The 22186-nt window shown below is 39.7% G+C and overlaps 2 protein-coding genes and 1 long non-coding RNA gene across 5 annotated transcripts; 1 reads left to right on the top strand and 2 right to left on the bottom strand.

Moving 5' to 3' along the window:
• Nucleotides 1–9355: 9355 nt before the first annotated feature.
• LOC115801405 (SUN domain-containing protein 5-like) lies at nt 9356–12148 on the bottom strand. 3 transcript variants are annotated; one of them, XM_030759213.1, is made up of 8 exons: nt 12009–12148; nt 11435–11525; nt 10992–11292; nt 10649–10865; nt 10427–10554; nt 10138–10311; nt 9928–10017; nt 9356–9723 (listed from the first exon to the last, which is right to left on the bottom strand). In XM_030759213.1, exons 2-8 carry the CDS (start codon nt 11521–11523, stop codon nt 9601–9603), a joined length of 1122 nt encoding a protein of 373 aa, XP_030615073.1. In that variant the 5' UTR covers nt 11524–11525; nt 12009–12148; the 3' UTR covers nt 9356–9600. The 3 variants fall into 3 exon arrangements, with proteins under 3 accessions (XP_030615073.1, XP_030573977.1, XP_030615064.1); XM_030718117.1 differs by lacking the exon at nt 12009–12148 and having other exon boundaries at nt 10992–11119; nt 11228–11292; nt 11435–11991; XM_030759204.1 differs by lacking the exon at nt 12009–12148 and having other exon boundaries at nt 11435–11991.
• A 454-nt stretch (nt 12149–12602) lies between these two features.
• On the top strand, nt 12603–14018 carry LOC115772144 (uncharacterized). Its single transcript, XR_004019022.1, has 3 exons — nt 12603–12656; nt 13337–13418; nt 13681–14018. It is a non-coding gene; the product is annotated as an uncharacterized LOC115772144 (long non-coding RNA).
• Nucleotides 14019–14740: 722 nt separating this feature from the next.
• On the bottom strand, nt 14741–16231 carry LOC115778187 (SUN domain-containing protein 5-like). Its single transcript, XM_030726245.1, has 5 exons — nt 16082–16231; nt 15739–15955; nt 15524–15651; nt 15260–15433; nt 14741–15139 (listed from the first exon to the last, which is right to left on the bottom strand). The coding sequence occupies exons 1-5, from the start codon at nt 16163–16165 to the stop codon at nt 15029–15031; spliced, it is 714 nt and encodes a 237-aa protein (XP_030582105.1). The 5' UTR covers nt 16166–16231; the 3' UTR covers nt 14741–15028.
• Nucleotides 16232–22186: the final 5955 nt, after the last annotated feature.

Here is a 22186-nt window from a genome sequence, read left to right on the forward strand (position 1 = left end):
TTACGTCAGCTGTAGCCACCAGAACAGACCTACTGTATAACCACAGTGTACTGGGGAAAGGGGGGGCTGCCATTAGCACTAGCAATCTTTCGGTGCCCCCCCTCCACCTCCTTCAGTACAGAGGGGATCCGTCAGAATGTTTTTAATCAACCACCTGATCAGCAACATGAAGCAAAGAGAACTTTGTAGCTGCTCCATCCACCCTGTTTGTTTCACACAGAGAAACATCTGCAGTACGGAAGTTAAAATATGCTGATGAATTGTTAAAATGAAAAGTTATTTCTTATCCAATTACTTGATTAATTGACGGAGTAATCAATTCAATACTTGATTACTAAAATAATTGATAGTTGCAGCCCTACTTGTATTCAGAAAGCCATAGTCAAACATTAGTTTTCAGCACCAGTAGAGCTATGAGAGGCCTTCAAAAATAAAATAACTACAGTTCCCAGCAAGATGATGTCACTTCCTATTGTTGCATTACAAACGTGATAGTTTATGCTCACAACATGGTGGCTGATATTCAAATGTAGGAAATGCTTTTAGCAGCTGAGGAATCTGGATTATGTTTTTGTTGTGTATGTTTTTTATGTGATTTCTGCAAACACAGTGGAAGGAAACGGCTCTCTGGGACACATTAAACGCTTGATATATAAATGTAACTTTTCTGGATTATATGCAAAAATTATTGTAGTTTATGAGGGTGAAAATTGTAGTTTCATGATGTGGTTGAAGAAATCCTTCGCCGACAGTCTTAATGTATAACATAGAGTTTATTTACAAAAAGACAATGTCAAAACAGGCGCTTTCCTTTGCGACCTGGGAGAGGGTATGTCTCTAATCGCCCTAGCTCTCAGAACAAAAGGGAGACAGACATTATATAGTGTTAGCAACCCCCACATCCTGCCTTCCATACATGGTTATAAAAACAGCTCCAGCCTCCTAACCTACAGCTAAACATATGGTCATTCCTTATATGGCAAGCCAGAGAGGTAGAAGAGGGGGCCTCTTTGTGCATTCCTTTGTGCTGCATCTCAAGTTACCCTTCTGCACAATCAATAAAGGCTTTAAGGAGAGAGACCATATATGCATACACATAGAAAGTTTGACAGAACAATACAGACACTACATAAAGTATTTTCTGAATAACCAGGTATAGCTTATTTCCTGCATGTATGTGAGGTCATTACTTTTTTAGAGAGAGCAACAAAAGGTTACATTCTCCCACACCATTCACCGATCAAAGCAGCCCTGAACTCAAGGCCTTAATCCTAAAGGAGAAAACCTATACATAGATGCAGCTTAACACACAATTTAACACACAGATCGATCAGACACTACATTATCATTCTATCGATCTAATAAGGCCTGATTTAGAGTTCTTTAGAGGTCCTTTGTGTATAACTGAAAATCCTCTCTGAACCAAACCTGACATGCACCTCAAGAAATGTAACTACACGTCCAAAAAAACTGATGATGATGATACTTTATTGATCCCACAATGGGGAAATTACAGTTAACAGAACACCCATCCAAGAAGACAAACAGAACAAACATTACTGATTACTGCTTTCCAGTTACATCTTAGGCCCCATCACTCAATTAATAAGTTGGAGCGGTATTTAGCGGTTAGCATTAGCGTACTAATTAGCATTAGCGTTAGCGCTGGGGTGAGAAATATTTCTTGCTAGAACCCTGAAGTTACCATGGCCACCACCAATGGTAACGGCAGAGAAGTAAGTAAGTTGTTTCTCCACCATCAGTACATTGAGCTAGTGGTGGGCAGATTGATCCTAATATTGATAACATGGTTGCCAACGTTGGTATTGGTATTGATCAGTATCAGTGTAATGAGATCGATACTTTGGCTTCAGTTTCTCTCCTGTATGCAGTGCTGCGTTTTCATCAAAGATGCGAGCTGACTGTCTAAGTGTCGCTCCTGTCACAGCACAGAGCACTTTGCTCCTCCCCTCCCCACAGTGTTTTGTTATGCTGGCATGTGACACATAACATATTTTATTTGGGAAAAAAAAAGGATTTTGCTATGAAACATTTAAATCAAATTTAAATTTAAATTTGTAGAAAATTAGTGAGTGGACATTTTTTATTACATTTTTTTATAATACTTTCTGAACGATCTACCTGGAAAAAAGTTTGCATTTGTTCTTGAGTGATGATTTTGTACACTTAATTTATGAAAAAAAAAAATCCAGACATCAATGTATGGGGAAAATTGTTTTGTTAATATTCTATTGTTCATTTTGATAAAGTTTATTTTGATAAAGTATTTTCTACTTACATATAAACTTTGCCCAATACTATCCTGGGTTTTAACTAATTAATGATCCAAAGGAAAAAATGTCAAACCAGTTAAACGTCATGGAAATTCTTCATAATTATTAAAAAGTATTGGTATCAGTATCGGTGATAATGGCCCTGTGTTTACTTGGCATAGGATCGATACCAAATCTTGAAGTATCGCACACAACTACATTGAGCAGCATACACGAGGAGTGATTGACAGTGCTAAGACCCTCCTCCTGGCTCTGATTGGTTGTTTTTGACTGGGAGCGGTTCAGGGAGGAGGTTATCGGTCTCATACTGTCGTGACATGGTGACAGTTTTAACAAATATGTTAAAACCAGATTTTTTATAAAAGTTACATCCTGCAGCTTTATTCTGTATAAGATTAAAGGCTTTAGTTCTTACTGTTGATGAGTGTTTGCCATTTTTTCAGTTTTACACATTTAGCTATGTGGTTTTGAAAAAGCACCCATATTTACAAAGATTGTTGGTTTAACAACAACTAGGGGTGCAGAAAAAAATCGATTCGAGCTCGAATCGCGTTTCTAACATTGAACGATTCAGAATCATTTCTCATTTTTAAAAAATCGATTTTTTTTTTTTTTTGCGGGTGCGGCGGTGCCTTCTCAGCCACCGTAGTGCTAGGCAAAACAAGGAAGCAGCGTGGGCTATGTACAGGCATGCAAGCCTAGTAGGCTACAGAGGGGTGTGTAGTGTCGTGTTACGGTGTTTGTTGTTGCGCCGCTAAAGTATGGAGGATGAAGAAAAAGAAATCCAACCGCCTCCGCGGTCTTTGAAAGCAACCATTTGGAAACACTTTGGATTTTACCGGCAACCCGGCCCGGGTAAGAAAGGGCATGACATAACTCATGCGATTTGCAGAGATTGCAACGGTAAAGTATTTCGGGAATACTTCAAATCCCCGTTCTCACCTGGAAAGACATCACCCAGAGTTGTTGGTAGAATTGGATAATCCAGTGAAGACAGCGCCAACACGACCAGCTGATCAGCCCACGCTTCACCACTTTGAAAAACTGCCACACAATTGTGAACAGGCAAAGAAGATAACAAAATCCATCGCTTGTTTCATCGCAAAAGACCTTCGACCATACAGCGCAGTGGTGAGAGACAGCTTCAAATTCATGATTAATTAATGATAAAACCTTTACAATTATAAAATCTTTATAAATGTACTCTGCTTTCATGCCAGCAGACTGGAGTAGATCCTGAGATCCCGAGAATTGTTTTGAATCGAGAATCGTTTTTGAATCGGAAAATAATCGTTTCTGAATCGAATCGTTTGGATTTGAAAGAATCGGAAAAAAAATCGAATCGTGACCCCAAGAATCGATTCTGAATCGAATCGTGGGATACCCAAAGATTCACAGCCCTAACAACACAACTTTATGCATTGTTTATGAAAGGCAGAGAAAAGTTTAGACTATTGTGATGAACTATGAATAACTGTTTTACATTCTGTGATAAATGATGGAAGTCACCCAGGAGTATTAAATAAAGATGGTTATATTTATTTGAGCTGTGAGTGTTTTGATATCAGGATGATTTTGTAAATAGTCTGTAAATAGTCCGGCCTGTTAAGGTTCAACACACAGGCACATCATGTACATTGTATATAGTGTTATTATTAGTAGTATTAAGGTTAATATTGTTTGTTGATTTTATATATATTCTTTTCTTAATAGTGTGAATTATTATATCTTTATTTATATTTATAATAACTGCGGCTGCTGTTACACCCAAATTTCCCCTCTGTGGGACAATAAAGGCTGTTTCTTCTTCTTCTTCTTTTATGGGAATGTGGATCTTTCAGATCAATTTGAGAAGTGATTTTGATCATGTTTCACATTTTATTGGGTCATGTAGCGTCAGGCACTGGTCTAGGTCTTGTCTCGGTCTCGCCCTCCCTCGGCCTTGGTCTCGACTGGTCTTGGGCCCTAAAAGTCTTGGTCTTGTCTCGGTCTCGGGTTAGGTGGTCTTGACTACAACACTAGTAGAGAGCTATTAAAGAACTTTTAAAGAACAAAACATAATTGACAGCACAACAAAATGACATGTGTGGTTTACTCAGTCTAAAAAATAATTAACCATAGCAGTTCAGTTCTCCAGAGCATTGTCAAAAATTAGCAGAGAATAAATAAATAAATCCTGCATCTTTAATGATGGGAAAATGTTTTGGGAAATCAGATGGACAGTTTCTAGTTTTTTCTCTTTACTAGACGACTAATTCCTAGGAAGAGACTAAAGGAAAAAAGGGTCTGAACCTGCAGTGACAGGATCAGTTATTTAGCAAATAAATACTAATTGATGAAAGCAATAATGAACAATCATCTTATGTAATGTGCTTTAAACAGATATGTTCTGAGTATGTGTTTGCAGAATGATCATGATCTTGGGTCTCGTGCTTTAGTCCACTTGTTTGACATTTTGTTTGTTTGGTTTTAATTTCTAGAAAAGGAGGACGGTTTTGGAAAATATGAGTGCTTATAATAATTATCCTATAAAATGTGTTTCATATGCTTCTCCATTCTTTACTAAAAAAGAGAGAGAGAGAGAGAGAGAGAGAGAGAGAGAGAGAGAGAGAGAGCTACTGTCTGTCTGAAACAAATGTGTGTGTGTGTGTGTGTGTGTGTGTGTGTGTGTGTGTGTGTGTGTGTGTGTGTGTGTGTGTGAGAGACCTTGTTGAAGTATAAACACAGATTACAGAACTCAGTGGCTCACAGAAAAATCTTTTTTTTTTTAGAAAGTCTAGTTTGTAATGACTTATTGTGCTTTAAAATGTATTAAAATCGTGCCATTATTAGGCCCGAGCCTCCCGAAGGGATCGGCGAGGAGCCTATTGTATTCGCTCGCGTGAAAAACTAAAAGGGGTCAAAGTCGAGCGCTTCGCGCTCGACTTTGACAACGGACCCTCAAACAAGGTAGGTCAGGTTGAACGCTTCTCGAAAACGTATATATGGGGGTGAATGGAGCAGCCCATAATTGAAATCGTTAGCGTCATGAGCTAGCTTGCGCGATAAAATTGGGTCAATGACGAGCGCAACGCGCTCGTCATTGACCATGGACCTCACGACGACGTGGGTCGTGTCGAGACGTTTCCGAAAACGTATATATGAAGGTGACTGGAATGGCGCATTATTGGAATCGTTGGCGTTCTCCATTATTATTATTATTATTATTTTTCTTTTCCGCAAATGATCGCAAATTTGACCCCCTGAACATTTACGAAAACGCACCAATTTTTGCACAAAATTCAGGACCGGTGAAAAATTTTGTTTTTTAATATCGCCATTAAAAAACTCAAAAAACCAGTGCAACTGCGCCCCCTGTCAAAATCAAAATACATTGCGCCTATGGGAGGCCTTGCCATGTAAAGTTAGCCCAAGAGTCATGAAATTCGGATCAAACGGAGATCTTGTGAAACCCAACAAAAAAATATATTACACCAACTCCGGACAACAAACAGGAAGTCGGCCATCTTGAATTGAAGTTTGTGAAGTGCAGAGTCAGCATTTTTGCACACCTCGTACTTGAATTAACTTGTCCTAGGGCATTAAACCGACTGGCACCAAAATCGCTCAGGAACATCTTCACAAGTTGGGCATCAAAAGATGTGCGAGGTTTTATAGAATATTCAACGGTGTTGGCATGGCAACCGCGTGAATTTGGTCTTCGTTTTTGTCTCTCGCCGCAATTTTGTTTGTGCATTCGTTCGCACAATCTTTGGCCGATCAGCCTCAAAATTTAATAACTTGTTTACTGACCCGACCTGAACCCACAATTAGGGAATCAAGTTTCTAGGTGCAATAGCGCCCCCTACAGAAGCAAACAAAAGTTTGTATGGAGGTCCACAATTTTAGTTTCACTGAAATGCATGAAAATTTGTGTCAACATTCTTGACGTCATCCTCATCAAAAAAGCCAATCACACCCATGCTCTATTTTCTAACACGTTGCCATGGCGGAGCCCGAAATGCCCCATTTTATTCTAATGGGAAAAAGCGAAAAATCCCCCATACTAAAGTTTCTGCTTAGTTTGCCCGAAATACATGAAATTTGGTACACAGATTGCTGATGTCAGCCTGATCAAAAAAGTCAATCACACCTATGTCATATTTTGGACGCTGTTCCCATGACGATGCCAAAACTGCCCCATTTTATCCCTATGGGAAAAAATGTGAAATTTCTGTGATGGAAAAATGACCCTTGCTTTCTCAAAAATGCATACAAATGCCTGAAATTTGGTACACGCATTGTCCACATCTCCCTGAACATAAAACCTACAGGTGAAAATACTGTAATGTGTAAGGCGTTGCCATGGCGATGCCCAGAATATGGCATCTTTTTCTTTGAGAAAGTCAATACATCCATTGCAGTTTTTCATATGTGGCAGCAAAAAAAACCCCGCTAAAATAGGCACGGCTGGAAAAGCTGGGTTCAAATCGGCACCAGCACCTGGGCGGCGGCCGGCGAGGGCCTATTATCGCCGCTTGCGGCTTTAATTGTTTTTAGTTTTTGATCAATAGGTTAATAACCATAGGGGTATTAAATTGGTTTCACACCTGAACTCTGTGAAAAAGGAAGGAGTTGTTAGGGATTATTTTTTTTACTCAATGAATAAAAGGACAAATGTTTAAAAGTAAACTCCAGCAAGTTAATTAATAAACAATGGATCAACCCCATAATAAACAATTAAATAATTCATTAGACAGAGAGCAAGAGATTAGAAAGTGCCTGACTAACTTCTCAGTCTCAGTGCATCTTATCTTGGAGGTTCGACCACAGTACATACAATTAAAACACCAGTGTCACCATGTTCTGTTATTAATCTGGACACGATTGCTCTGTATGACTAATTGAAACATCAGGAGAGAAGATGCGCTTCATGGCTTTATTGCTGATGAGAGGAATCTGGATCATGAAAAACAAGACCAAATGATGAAGGCCAACTCGCAGCACCCAGAATCTGTTTACATGTAGAGAGTGGCAGTAAAAAATGTTATGGTTAGAGAGCAACATGGGCTCAGGGAGGGAGAGAGACAGCACACACACAGGCCTGTCTCTTCCCCTGAGTCCCCCACATGCATGTGTGAAGTCTCCTGATTTTTCAATATATTAAATGTCTTACTTTTTTAATTAAAGTGTTTCAGGTGTCTTCCTTCACAATAAATTGAACACGTTAACATGGGTAACACCCCAGGGGCCGGGGGGGGGGGGGGGGGGGGGGGTCATTTTTGTTTGTATGTTTGTTGGTTTTGCTTTTTGTTTTCTGCTATTTGACATCTTGTGGAGTGTGACATCGTTATTGTTGCCTTTCTGTGTAGGGTCTCTGCTGTGTGGAGTGAGGACTAATTCCTTTTCATTTCTTTAACAATGAGGAGACTCCCTCACTGTTTTTGTTGTGTTTGGAAAAAGAGTTTGTTTGTTTGTTTTCACTAACATGTATCAAAACATGTCTCTTCTCAATAAAAATTTTTGAGACAAAAATATTATTTACAAATGTCCACTAACGTGTGCAGTAAATGTACAAAGGGAGATCCATAGCTGTAACTCAAATTGGTTCTAATAGGCAATTAGTAATTGCACTGAGCTAAGTGTGAGGAAGAAGTGTGGCATGGATGAAAATAAAACACCCACCTAAAAATATTTGATTTCATTATAATGTTCAGAGGTTTAAAATGTGTTAGTTGCTTTAGTTGTCACAATTAGACATAGTACTTGAAGAGCGGCTATTCCTCAGTTACACCACAAGAGGGAGTATCTCCAAAAAGGAGCAAGTCCAGCAGGAGTAAAGGGGCAGGGCCACTCACTGTAAAGCAGTGCGCCTAGGATGAGCCCAGAGACTGACAACTGTGTAACAATGTACTATGTCTGTATATTTGCAGGACAGCAGACTGTGGAGTAAAGGCAAACTAACAAAAACACACTGGTCTTGATTCATTTGAATTCAAGTGTGCAACATAAGGAATCCTTTTCTGACCCAATCAACTGAAATATAAACGTCAAAAGGATTTTTTAAATAATATATAAAAGAAATGAAGTGCAGACTTCAGTTGTCTTCAGCTGACCAAATAATCAGTCGATCAACTGAGGAAATGAGGCATCAATCAAGTGTACAAAAGGTGCTTGTGGACGCACTGAAAACATCTCTGCAGGTCATTTCTTTACGGACACACACACACATACAGTGACTCCTTGTTCCTTTGTTCATATTTCTTCTCTCTGAGCCATTACTTATCATAGTAAAATATCTGTGTGTTAATGTCTAAACTCACACAGTCTCCTGGATGCATCTACACACACAGCACATTAACTTCATTAACTCCCTTTTCACTGACTTGTAATTGCCCTTTCTTTAGCCAATGAGCATGAGGTGTGAAACCACAGTTAATCCTTTTTTTTGCAACACTGAAGTAAATTTTTCAAAAATTTCATTTTTAACCTAAAATATGTGACTGAGCCCATAAATTCAGCAGGAAAGCTGAAAGACTCTAAAAACTAATGACTTTTTTACTTTAGGATCACCACTATTCATGGGGTGACAATATAGAGAGAAGTAATTGGTCAGTAGGTGGTTGTTTAAGCCCTGCACGAACTGTCTAACATAAATCTGCAGTACAAGTTACTGTGATGTCATGGTGGTACCCAGGTATGTAGTAAGTCACCTTTGTAATACTGAAAACACCTTTTAAAAACTGAAGTCACGTCACTAATCCTCAAACCCTGTTTCACAGTAAAGGCGTCATTATGCACTTTTTTGACTTCCATTTTAAATCCTGGGAATATAATGCATTTCATCTTGCTTGTTATTCAGTAGGTGAAGGACCAATAATCTGTTGCAGTTGTTACATAATTAGTAGTTTTGTATCATAATATACACTGACATTTAAGAAATTTTAACAAACACATTGTCTCTTTTTTATTATTATTATTTTATTATTATTTATTCGATATTGTGCTCATACAAGACAATTCGAAAAAAAAAAAATCATCTCAAAGGATGATTGAAAGAGAAAAGAAAGGAAACCCCCAACAATCTGACGATCCCCTTCGAGCAAGCATTTAGCGACAGCGGGGAGGAAAAACTCCCTTTCAACGGGAAGAAACCTCCAGCAGAACCAGACTCGGGGAGGGGCGGTTATCTGCCTCGACCGGTTGGGGGGTGAGGTGAATCAGACTGCAAACACTGAACTAGTCCAATCTGATTGATCTTCACATAATTTCTTTCTTTTCTTATTCATTTTTATATTCAATATATTCCTACATGTCTCTACAGCCTTTAAAGGTCACTGAGTGCCTTCTTTCCATGAACCCTAAAGCTATAAATACATGTATAATTGTGGTTGCCCCAGTTGCTGTGTATCTTCAGTGTCAGGTACTTCACCACATCTCTTTCATGACCCTGTGAGACAAAAAAAAATTAAATAAGCTGAGTTAGTTGGATATAAACTTTGTGCCTGTTGATAACACAACAGGACGGTAAATTTAGTAATGATTACTAACAGGAAAGCTATATTTAATAACTAATCTACGATTATTCAAATTTTTAATAAGTTGGAGAAATAAACAGTGTATGTGCATGTGGCTATTGACAGAGTGGACTCACCGCCATCTTAAATAACTGAAGTGGCCTTCCACTGGCATCATACTCAAAGGTACCCAGGTAGATTTTTGGATCCTCGATATTTTGATTTCCCTGATGACACACAAACAGATACATATCAAGTTATTTTCTAATATACTGTAATGTATGTAAAAGTTCAATAGTGTGCTGCAAAGATGTCTGCACTGTAAAATTGAGAAATCTGTGACTTACAAACACTGAGAACATCCTCAGAGCACTTGATCTGGTTCCATGTGGGGATATGTTCTTTGGTATGTGCCCGATTGACACATGGCTGACATATATGCTGTGGGACAGCTCGACTGACAGCTGTCCCTTTGAACCTTTAAAGGCCCAGCACTGCCCCGGACTATTTGGTGCCCATCCCTTAAAAGAAAACAAACAAATAAATCAATCAAATAGAGTTCAGCAAAGACCACTGTCATCACACTGCTGTGTCATGCAAGCATATGACATATTCATTTGTGGAATAAGTTATTACCTGAAGAAGGGTTCTCGGGCTTACAGGTGGAGGCCGTTTGGCACTTACCACTGTAAACCCAAACAAGGTCAATCCTGGCACTTCTGGAGGATAGGACTCTGAAGTCTTTTCAGTTAATATCCTGGCTCCTTTAGATTAAAGACAGAGTGAGAAATGAATATCACAAAAAAAATAATTAAATAAAAAATCTTACACAACTTCCAGATTGAATTAATGTCTCACCTAGTCTCTCCAGGGCAAAATTGGCCATCGTGTCCGATAATGGATGAAGGAGCACCATTTTCTCCTTGAGTTCCTCTTGGAGCTCCTTGAGTTTCTTCATTTGCCCTCGGAGCTCCTTGAGTTCCTTCAGTTCTCCTCGGAGCTCCTTGAGTTCCTCCAGTTCCCCTCGGACCTCCTTGAGGTGTATCCACACATCTTCGGAGCTCCCAGTGAAGACCTGTAATTGAGAGAAGAATCAGTTTATGTTTATGTAAACACCTTATGATAATATTATGCTGGCATTGTCTGATTTATGTCAGAATCATTATTATTTGTTATTATAAGCTGCATCTGATTGCCATACCTTTTTCACAGTGGTGATGGAGAACCCAGTGGGGACAGCCAGAGTCAAAAAGACTCCAAAACACAAGAACAGGACGAAAGCCATCGTCCTCCATGGCCAATTTGCAGGACCAGTTTGATCGGGCTTATCTATTGCCGGATCAAGTTCTTTATACAGTGATGTATACAGTTCTGTATACGGTCGTGTATACGGTGGTGTATACGGTGGTGTATACGGTGGTGTATACCGTTCTGTACCCAGTTCTGTATCTGGTGATCCATCAAATCTGGGACGTAAATGAGATTTGCACCTTTTGAAAAACCTGAATAGAATAAAAGCAAATGAGAAAAAATGTACATTAAAAAACAAATTCATTAAACAAATAACATATACCATGCACATATAAGCATGTCACACATGTGTGACAGCCAAACACAATTACATACATATATACTCCACCTTACCTGTACATTGTCTCCTTGTAGGAGATGACTGGTTTCCCATCACAGCCATAGTAGCCGTTTGACTGTAAACGACTGCTTCTTCTCAGCATTGCTGTAAAATAAAAGAGATGGAGAGATGTTAAGCGAGCCTCTGACACAAAGCATATCATACTTTCTAGCTTATTATGTGAGCACAAGACCATTTTCATTAGAAGCAACTCTGTACCAGTCACCCATTCCCTTTTACATGAACTCTTTTCTAACTTGGCTTCTTTTAATGAACAGAATCATTGATTTTAGCCACATTTGAAATTTGCTCTTAATTAAAGGACTTTTCTTCACTAGTCCCTTAGAAAACAACCCAACATATTGCTCTGATTTGTATCATGGGTACAGATCAGCACTTTTTTCCCCTCTTTTATGCCAATAAAGTGTGTAAAGTGTAAATGTGCAAAGGGAGAATCATAGCTGAGGTTCCTTTTAACACGTAAATAATAATAATAATTGCACTAAAAAGACCTTTTTTGACATAATTAACTGGAATGTAACTTTTGCATAATGTGCAAAAGTTTGTTTTTTACAGAGTGGTACTTACCTTTAACAAATTATTAGTTCTGTAGTGGAAGTCGTGAATCCAGGAAAATCCGTATGATTTCTCGCTGTAAACAATAAACTGAAATAGCAGCCAAGGTTCAGCGTATGGACTCCCTCCCACTTCACAACGCACAGATAAAGGCTGTCAACAAAGGACGTCATTATGACGTAGAATATTCCAACACGTGGGCGAGTGCGCGCACACGTTGTGAACAGGTGTGAACACAGGAAAGCCGCGTGCACACCGGAAACTATTTGCCCGTCGCAAAAACAAACAAACAAAAAAACTATTTGCCGTCGCGGATCGCTATCAAGGTGTCAGCTGGTCACACTGTGGCTATGCCAGGTTGCCTAGGTGACCAGCAGCTCATATGCCGATCGCCTGTATTCGTCGTTCTGTATTCATCGGCAGAGTCTTTGGTCGTTCACTTCTAGGTTAGTGTTGTTTAGTATATTAATTGAAGCAATCTCTTCACTTACGAAAATTCACTATGGTTTACTATGGCCCGCTCACAGACAGCGGCTCGCCAAACAGCGGCTCCGCTCCGGACTCACAGCGGATCCCCTTCAGCAAACGCGCCTTTTTTTTTGCCAAAGTTACCGGCTGCTCACACAGAAAGCAGGGAGTGGACGGCAGCGCTTCTTTACGGTAAGAACTGTAAACTGTTCTGTTAAATGTGCTTCATTCACGGCGTTACCTGTTGAGTAAACTTGTCCGGTAGGAGATAATGAAAGTAACTGCTTTATATGTTGTTTTTAATTCAGAATGTGAGATTGTGGTGGTGGAGTTAGCTTATAGCACATTAGCTACCGTCATATTAGCTAACATAGATGCAAGCCCTGAGTTTAAAAGTTCAAAAAGCCCCTCGGGGATTTATTTCACTGGGGCAGTTTAGGTCGGTGTCTCGGTAGTTTATGTTATACCGGGACGAGCACATGAATAATTTTATTGACCCTTTCCAGGACTGACAGCAGGTAAAGTTAAGCTAGCACAGCTAATCTGGGAGCATCTGTCTGAGAGAGAGAGAGAGGGAGGGGGGTCAAAAATGTCATCTTGTGAGTGCTTTATCACACTGAGACATGTTTGATCTGTGAAGGCTGAGACCGAGGTATGATCTGCAAAAGATCCTAAATGTTTTTTTTTTTTTTTTAATTTTACTTAAATTCACCAGCTCCTCATATTAACTGACCTTGAGCTCATGAATGATCAGCCTTTGCTTACTTGTTGCTGAATGCTCCTGTCTGTACACATCTCTCTCTCTCTCTCTCTCTCTCTCTCTATATATATATATATATATATATATATATATATACATATATATTTCCCAGAGTTAAAGAACAACAATGGAGCAGAATCTGGATGTTATCTGAACGGACTCTAGGACATAGAAATGTCATCAGTTTCTTTCAGGTGAATCATCTTTATTAATATTATACCTCTATGTTGTGTTGCAGCCTGCAGCTCACTGCTGAGCTTATCTCATCTCTGCACGCTGCCTAATTAAGGTAAATACAATCTGAACTTTGCTTCAGCGACTCTTTTTTCAGATGTTGTGTGAACAGGGTCTGTGTAACATCAGAAATCTATCTTAACTAATGCACCTGTAAAATATCAATTATGCAGCACTAACACTCTGTTGTGGTGTCTCTTCTGATGTCATGTGCTCATGCAGGTGGATGTGACCATGGAGGAGCCACAAAGGAGGAGGAGCTTTGATACCAGGTCAGTTGTGAGCCACAGGGGTCGTCATCTTTTTTTATTGTTTAAGTTTTAAAGTGTTGTTGCTCGTGTGTTAACTAATCTTAAGGAGGAGCTGTCTGTAGTGAGGGCAGTGAGTCTGTGTTACCTCGCTTGTATCTTTCTGACTTTTGACAAACAGAAATGTATTTCATGCTTGATTAAATTAAGCTTTTTAAAATTGCATTAACACTGCCCATTTTACTGTGTGATTGGCTGGAATATGGGTTGTTATATTTGTTTGTTTGCTTGTTATAACATAAAATAACTTTTTTCAACACTAAAGCTTTTGACTGGTACTGTACAGGTGCTGGTCATGAAATTAGAATATGATGAAAAAGTTGATTTATTTCAGTAATTCCATTCAGAAAGTGAAACTTGTATATTATATTAATTCATTACACACAGACTGATATATTTCAAATGTTTATTTCTTTTAATTTTGATGATTATAACTGACAACTAATGAAAACCCCAAATTCAGTATCTCCAAAAATTAGAATATTATTTAAGACCAATACAAAAAAAGGATTTTTAGAAATGTTGGCCAACTGAAAAGTATGAACATGAAAAGTATGAGCATGTACAGCACTCAGTACTCAGTTGTAGCCTACAGAACTAGACTGAGAGAGCATTTAAAGGCCTTTGCAGGTGTTTGGAGTTAATTAGCTGATTATAGTGTGGCACCAGGTGCCTCCAATATTGAACCTTTTCACAATATTCTAATTTTCTGAGATACTGGTTATTCGTCCTTCACCTACTGAATAACAAGCAAGATGAAATGCATTATATTCCCAGGATTTAAAATGGAAGTCACAAAAGTGCATAATGACGCCTTTACTGTGAAACAGGGTTTGAGGATTAGTGACGTGACTTCAGTTTTTAAAAGGTGTTTTCAGTATTACAAAGGTGACTTACTACATACCTGGGTACCACCATGACATCACAGTAACTTGTACTGCAGATTTATGTTAGACAGTAAGTTCGTGCAGGGCTTAAACAACCACCTACTGACCAATTACTTCTCTCTATATTGTCACCCCATGAATAGTGGTGATCCTAAAGTAAAAAAGTCATTAGTTTTTAGAGTCTTTCAGCTTTCATGAGACAAAAAAAAATTAAATAAGCTGAGTTAGTTGGATATAAACTTTGTGCCTGTTGATAACACAACAGGACGGTAAGTTTAGTAATGATTACTAACAGGAAAGCTATATTTAAGAACTAATCTACGATTACTCTAATTTTTAATAAGTTGGAGAAATAAACAGTGTATGTGCATGTGGCTATTGACAGAGTGGACTCACCGCCATCTCAAATAGCTGAAGTGGCCTTCCACTGGCATCATACTCAAAGGTACCCAGGTAGATTTTTGGATCCTCGATATTTTGTTTTCCCTGATGACGCACAAACAGATACATATTAAGTTATTTTCTAATATACTGTAATGTATGTAAAAGTTCAATAGTGTGCTGCAAAGATGTTTGCACTGTAAAATTGAGAAATCTGTGACTTACAAACACTGAGAACATCCTCAGAGCACTTGATCTGGTTCCATATGGGGATATGTTCTTTGGTATGTGCCCGATTGACACATGGCTGACATATATGCTGTGGGACAGCTCAACTGACAGCTGTCCCTTTGAACCTTTAAAGGCCCAGCACTGCCCCGGACTATTTGGTGCCCATCCCTTAAAAGAAAACAAACAAATAAATCAATCAAATCACACTGCTGTGTCATGCAAGCATATGACATATTAATTTGTGGAATAAGTTATTACCTGAAGAAGGGTTCTCGGGCTTACAGGTGGAGGCCGTTTGGCACTTAACACTGTAAACCCAAACAGGGTCAATCCTGGCACTTCTGGAGGATAGGACTCTGAAGTCTTTTCAGTTAATATCCTGGCTCCTTTAGATTAAAGACAGAGTGAGAAATGAATATCACAAAAATAAATAAAAAATCTTACACAACTTCCAGATTGAATTAATGTCTCACCTAGTCTCTCCAGGGCAAAATTGGCCATCGTGTCCGATAATGGATGAAGGAACTCCATTTTCTCCTTGAGTTCCTCTTGGAGCTCCTTGAGTTCCTTCATTTGCCCTCGGAGCTCCTTGAGTTCCTTCAGTTCTCCTCGGAGCTCCTTGACTTCCTCCAGTTCCCCTCGGACCTCCTTGAGGTGTATCCACACATCTTCGGAGCTCCCAGTGAAGACCTGTAATTGAGAGAAGAATCAGTTTATGTTTATGTAAACACCTTATGATAATATTATGCTGGCATTGTCTGATTTATGTCAGAATCATTATTATTTGTTATTATAAGCTGCATCTGATTGCCATACCTTTTTCACAGTGGTGATGGAGAACCCAGTGGGGACAGCCAGAGTCAAAAAGACTCCAAAACAAAAGAAAAGGACGAAAGCCATCGTCCTCCATGGCCAATTTGCAGGACCAGTTTGATCGGGCTTATCTATTGCCGGATCAAGTTCTTTATACAGTGGTGTATACAGTTCTGTATACGGTCGTGTATACGGTGGTGTATACGGTGGTGTATACCGTTCTGTACCCAGTTCTGTATCTGGTGATCCATCAAATCTGGGATGTAAACGAGATTTGCACCTTTTGAAAAACCTGAATAGAATAAAACCAAATGAGAAAAAATGTACATTAAAAAACAAATTCATTAAACAAATAACATATACCATGCACATATAAGCATGTCACACATGTGTGACAGCAAAACACAATTACATACATATATACTCCACCTTACCTGTACATTGTCTCCTTGTAGGAGATGACTGATTTCCCATCACAGCCATAGTAGCCGTTTGACTGTAAACGACTGCTTCTTCTCAGCATTGCTGTAAAATAAAAGAGATGGAGAGATGTTAAGCGAGCCTCTGACACAAAGCATATCATACTTTCTAGCTTATTATGTGAGCACAAGACCATTTTCATTAGAAGCAACTCTGTACCAGTCACCCATTCCCTTTTACATGAACTCTTTTCTAACTTGGCTTCTTTTAATGAACAGAATCATTGATTTTAGCCACATTTGAAATTTGCTCTTAATTAAAGGACTTTTCTTCACTAGTCCCTTAGAAAACAACCCAACATATTGCTCTGATTTGTATCATGGGTACAGATCAGCACTTTTTTTCCCTCTTTTCTGCCAATAAAGTGTGTAAAGTGTAAATGTGCAAAGGGAGATTCATAGCTGAAGTTCTTTTTAACAAGTAAATAATAATAATAATTGCACTAAAAAGACCTTTTTTGGCATAATTAACTGGAATGTAACTTTTGCATAATGTGCAAAAGTTTGTTTTTTACAGAGTGGTACTTACCTTTAACAAATTATTAGTTTCGTAGTGGAAGTCGTGAATCCAGGAAAATCCGTATGATTTCTCGCTGTAAACAGAATAAACTGAATTATGACGTAGAATATTCCAACACGTGCGCGAGTGCGCGCACACGTTGTGAACAGGTGTGAACACAGGAAAGCCGCGTGCACACCGGAAACTATTTGCCCGTCGCAAAAACAAACAAACAAAAAAACTATTTGCCGTCGCGCATCGCTATCACGGTGTCAGCTGGTCACACTGTGGCTATGCCAGGTTGCCTAGGTGACCAGCAGCTCATATGCCGATCGCCTGTATTCGTCGTTCTGTATTCATCGGCAGAGTCTTTGGTCGTTCACTTCTAGGTTAGTGTTGTTTAGTATATTAATTGAAGCAATCTCTTCACTTACGAAAATTCACTATGGTTTACTATGGTTTTTATGCAGTAACCATGGTAACTCCTGGTGATTACAAGTACTATGGTCCTACCCAGTACTACCATGGTTTATTCATTGTGAACAAAACAAAGCTCCTGCTGGAGCCAGTAAGTCATTCAAACAATGTTAAAATTGATGTTGGTCAAAAGCTGAAAAGAAATAGATTAGAATTAGAAGTTTAAAATAGGTGAGTGAGAACAAGTGACACAATTGGGAGAAATTGGGAAAATAAGGGTGGAAATACTTGGGGAAAACTAGAAGATAGTGGAAAAGTAAATAAAATCTCAAACAGCTGTAGCAGAATAATAGATAATATTATGTAATGGTAACAATAAAATAACTGGGAAATAATCTGAGTGTAGATTAAATAAACCAAACTAGATGTGTTCATGAACTGGTGGTCAGTGTAGTAGAGGAGTGATTTGTGAGGATGGACCTGCTGCGGGCTGCAAGGCCTCAGCCTGCAGCAGCATAAATCTGTTTGTGTGTGTATATTAAAAGCAGAACTTGTCTGCTTTTCTATGTAATTGGTGTATGAAAGTTTGCATAAAATTGGGAGAAATAAGTGTAAACTAGGAAAATTAATCATTGAGGTTTAAAGTTAATATTGAAGAGTGTAAAAAGTTTGAAAGTAGATAATCTGGAGGGGTTAGAAGTGTTAAATTAGAGACCAAGAGGGGAAAACAGGAATAGTTTAAATAAATTTGAGTAAAAGAATAACCCATTTAAATGTGATGAACCTCTGATAGAATAACTGGATTGGTTAAAACTAATAATAGAAGTAACATTAACTAGAAAAAGAGTCAAATAAAATTAAAAAGCCTAAGAGAATGGGTAAGAATGAATCATAAAATTGGAAGAATAAGGGGAAATAAATGTTAAAATATTTGGGCGAATAAGGGGTAAGAGAGAATTAAGTAAAATAGCTATAATAACAACAATAGTATGAATAATAATAACTAAATAGTAATGATAATAATATAGCTTGGACACAAACTGAGCCTTAAATAAATAGATTGAACTGAAAATCTAAATGTAGTAGGTGTGAGTGAGGTAAAGGAGCGGTGAGAATAGATTAGGGAGGATGAAATAACAGCTGAGCCTCAGAGGAAATAAAAGAATTTTAGAAACAAATTATAATCTGATTATAAGAAACACATCTGTGTAACAGGTCTGAGAGACTGCAGGACACTCAGCTGATCAACCTGAAGCTTTGACAACTCACAAGAACCTTTAATTTAAAATATAATTCAAGATGAAGTCAAAAGGAGTTCCTAGAAAGAGAAAAATTTGTAAGTTGGTCCTCGGGAAATATTGTTTTGATATTTGTGTGTGTGTTCTCAGTGCAGATGATGTCTTCACCTCAGCACGTTCTTTGAATACCGGAGGGTTTAGAAGAAGGGGGTAAATTGAGTTGCAATGACCTCTCTGCTGTATATCTGCCTGGTCCCAACATAGTTATAGAGGTAAATCTGTAAGTTTACCAAATTAGTAAATAAATAAATACATTTAAAATAAATTAACAAATGAATTAAATAAATGTGATGGTGCTGAGAGATTACTGTTTGAGTAGAACTTACAGCCAGAGAGACAGTTATTGTTTCACAGCAGAGAGCGAGTGTGGAGCAGGAACCCATGGAGACCCTCTAAAACAGGGGACGGGGGTGATCAACACCCCATGCACGTGGTAATAAAACGGTAATATCCACCTCCAACCAGGAGTGTGGTATATGCACAATCACAATGATGATTTCCATCTCTGACTTTCACCTGGTATCTTTTAACATGGCATGTTGCTGAGTTAAATATAGATGAGAATGTGTTTACTAATAGAAAGTGGTTTGGGTGTTATGATAGAGGGGAAATAGATTAAAGCAAAATTTATGGTAAACAGAAATGATGTAATGAACTGGAGGTGAAACAGTCAAAGAAAAAAGGGTAAAAAATCCTGAAGTGTCTTTCTCTGCCCCATTGTGGCAGAAAATTTCTCCACTTTATTCTTTAAGTGCTCGAAGGTCATTTTTGAGATCATGTCCTCTGAGCAAACTGCAGTGAGTGGCGTCACACAAGAGGTGGACCTTTAAATAAAAAACCATGAAGACAAAGAGCAGAGTACACAAGCAGAATGCAATCTGTTCTCTTCTACTAACATTGTGTCCAGAGATGATTTACAGATGACGCTGCAGGTCTCCACAGCAACCTTCCCAAACAACAACAACAACAGCTGGAGAAGGAAGAGGATGGCCTTCCTGCAAAGGAGGCAGGAGAGGAGAGAGAGGGAGACGGCTGCAGAGGTTGGAAGATAATACACCGGACGGACAGCCGGCAAAGTGACGTCCAGACACACATGAACTCTTACCTCCTGAATGGGAGGAGGGGGAGCGCAATGTGTCTATGTGCTCCACCGTGAAGGGGTGAGATGTGTCTACCCATGAGCCGTGGATGTTTATGGACATGGTGAGACTGGCTGATGGACTGTTTGACATCACACAAAAACCAAGTAAGTCATCATTTCCTTGGGAGAAAATGCTGCAGGAGCTCCTCTGCACTTTGAGACATTTAAACTCTTTGGGAGACATCCCAGTAAGCTGAGCAGAGTATTCCAGACTAACCTGCCTGATGATGTGAATCTGGAGATGCAACACACTGTATGGTGGAGTTTTTCAGGCAGCAGTATCCTGATGGCAGAGATCTTCTAAGATAGGAGAGATCCTGACAGAGGAGGAGAGTCCAGCAAAAGGGCTGCATACATTCCAACGGAGGAGAGACAGAGAGAGCTGACCAATCAGAGGAAGGAGAAGGCTCAGCACCTCTGATAACTGCACACTGAGGCTCAGGCCCCGGTGCTGACTGCTAACACGGCCCAGAGTCTTGCAGCTTCTTCTCACACACCCAGCCTGCTCCTCCTGCTGTCAGCACTACACAGGCAATGGGTGGATTCCCTGCACCAACTATTCCTAACACTCTAACTGAATCTGCTGTGCCTGTTGTACACATGCATGTTAATCAAGGTGACAGTCTGGACTTGTACACCCGTGGGAGAGACGAGAGGCAGATGAGAGGCAGAGTGACCTGGCGTGGAGGAAGGAGAGAACTGTCACAGCCAGGACCGCCGCTTGGACTCACTAAGCCTACTCAACAGAGGAACAACCTGCCTAGAGGTAACTTCACAGGTCACCTCCAGAGATTGCCACATGACCTCTTGGGCTAGACCAACAGCCTGTTGGCCATAAGGAGATCCAGAGAGGCCTGAAGAGGAAAAGGAGCAACCTGACGTATCCTTTAATTTGTCAAGTGAGCTGACATTTCAGTAAGTCTCATGAGAAAAGACATTCTGTGTTCTTCAGAAGCAAAATCATGTGCACCAGTGATGAACTGTATGCAAACTGTCAACTGAGGAATGATGATGATGTGCCAACAGACACAGAGACTGTGTCTGGGTTCAGCCTGAGGTGTTTTGGTTGCAGCCAGTGACTGAAGACTCCGTGTTAAATGAACGACAGATGAAATGTGGGAGCTCTGGGTACGAACGCAAAGGAGGAGGCTGAGGAGCCCGGGTTGCTCTACATTTATTGTTTGATGAGAAACTGGAGTCCAAAGACTATGAACTGTGTTTTGATGAACTGATCAATAAAAGAACATTTTTCTTTTTACTAATGACTACATCTACTTTGCTCCACAGGGTGTGGCTGCTGCACCTGATGGACTGAAAAACTGGTAACAAGTGTCAAATGCTGGGCCGCATCTCATTGCTGGTTGCTCGTGGACATACTCTCGTGTACTGCACTGATGGTTCAAAAAGACAAAGCTTATTTTAGAGGGAATCTAACTACACAATAAATGAACATTTCTAAAGACAAACAGTTCATTAGGATTTTAATGAAAAATAGTGATGAAAGTGTTAGTGAATAAAGTGGGTCGCAGTGGTGCAGTGGGTAGGTGCTCACCTCGCAACCGGAGGGTTGCTGGGTTGAGTCCCTGTCTGAGCGCATGCTGTCATTGTGTCATGGACAAGACACTTACCCCACATTGCTTAAGTGTGAATGTGGTTGTGTGGATGGTATTTAGTGGCAGTGGGCGCGAATTGGCAGCCACGCTTCTGTCAGACTGCCCCAGGGCAGGACTGCATTATTAGCTTTCCGCCACCAAGGTGCCGTTTACACGAGACCGTTTCCACTGGAAACGGTGTCGTTTTGATGCGTTTCGGCCTTGCGTTTACACGATAGCGTTTCAGAAACGATCCGCGTTTACACGAGGACACGTGAAACGATGAAAACGATGTAGTTCCCATGCCAGGCCACAAGTTGGCGTTGGTTTTCTTTTTGCAAAGTTTTTTTACGCATGACGCGCATGCGTGGAGGGATTCAGTAGGAAGCGCGGCAAATTGTTCATTATTTACAAAATGGCCGGTGTGAGAGGTTTCGTGTGGACAGATGATGAAGTGGAGTTGCTGCTCCACACAACCCTAAATTACAAAACCTCAAAATCACAAGAAAATGTAGACTGGGAATCGTGCTACTCAAGGTACGCTGACATCCACGCGGAATACCTTGAGCATTATCCTGCTAATGGGACGGCAGATGGCAAAGACTTTCCGCACGACCGCAGCGCAATAACGAAGGCCCAGGTAACCGGCAAGCTGAAAGCGGTAAGGATGAAGTACAGGCAG

The sequence above is a fragment of the Archocentrus centrarchus genome, chromosome 3 (assembly GCF_007364275.1).
Source record: "Archocentrus centrarchus isolate MPI-CPG fArcCen1 chromosome 3, fArcCen1, whole genome shotgun sequence".
Taxonomy (NCBI): domain Eukaryota; kingdom Metazoa; phylum Chordata; class Actinopteri; order Cichliformes; family Cichlidae; genus Archocentrus; species Archocentrus centrarchus.

Coding starts and splice junctions, on each gene's coding strand:
- LOC115801405 (XM_030759204.1), bottom strand. CDS start 11,622: ATGAAAATGGTCTTGTGCTCACATAATAAGCTAGAAAGTATGATATGC. Junction 11,293..11,434: donor TACAAGGAGACAATGTACAG/GTAAGGTGGAGT, acceptor TATTCTATTCAG/GTTTTTCAAAAGGTGCAAAT. Junction 10,018..10,137: donor TGAGGATGTTCTCAGTGTTT/GTAAGTCACAGA, acceptor GTGTGTCATCAG/GGAAATCAAAATATCGAGGA.
- LOC115778187 (XM_030726245.1), bottom strand. CDS start 16,165: ATGGCTTTCGTCCTTTTCTTTTGTTTTGGAGTCTTTTTGACTCTGGCT. Junction 15,434..15,523: donor GCCCGAGAACCCTTCTTCAG/GTAATAACTTAT, acceptor TTTTCTTTTAAG/GGATGGGCACCAAATAGTCC. Junction 15,140..15,259: donor TGAGGATGTTCTCAGTGTTT/GTAAGTCACAGA, acceptor GTGCGTCATCAG/GGAAAACAAAATATCGAGGA.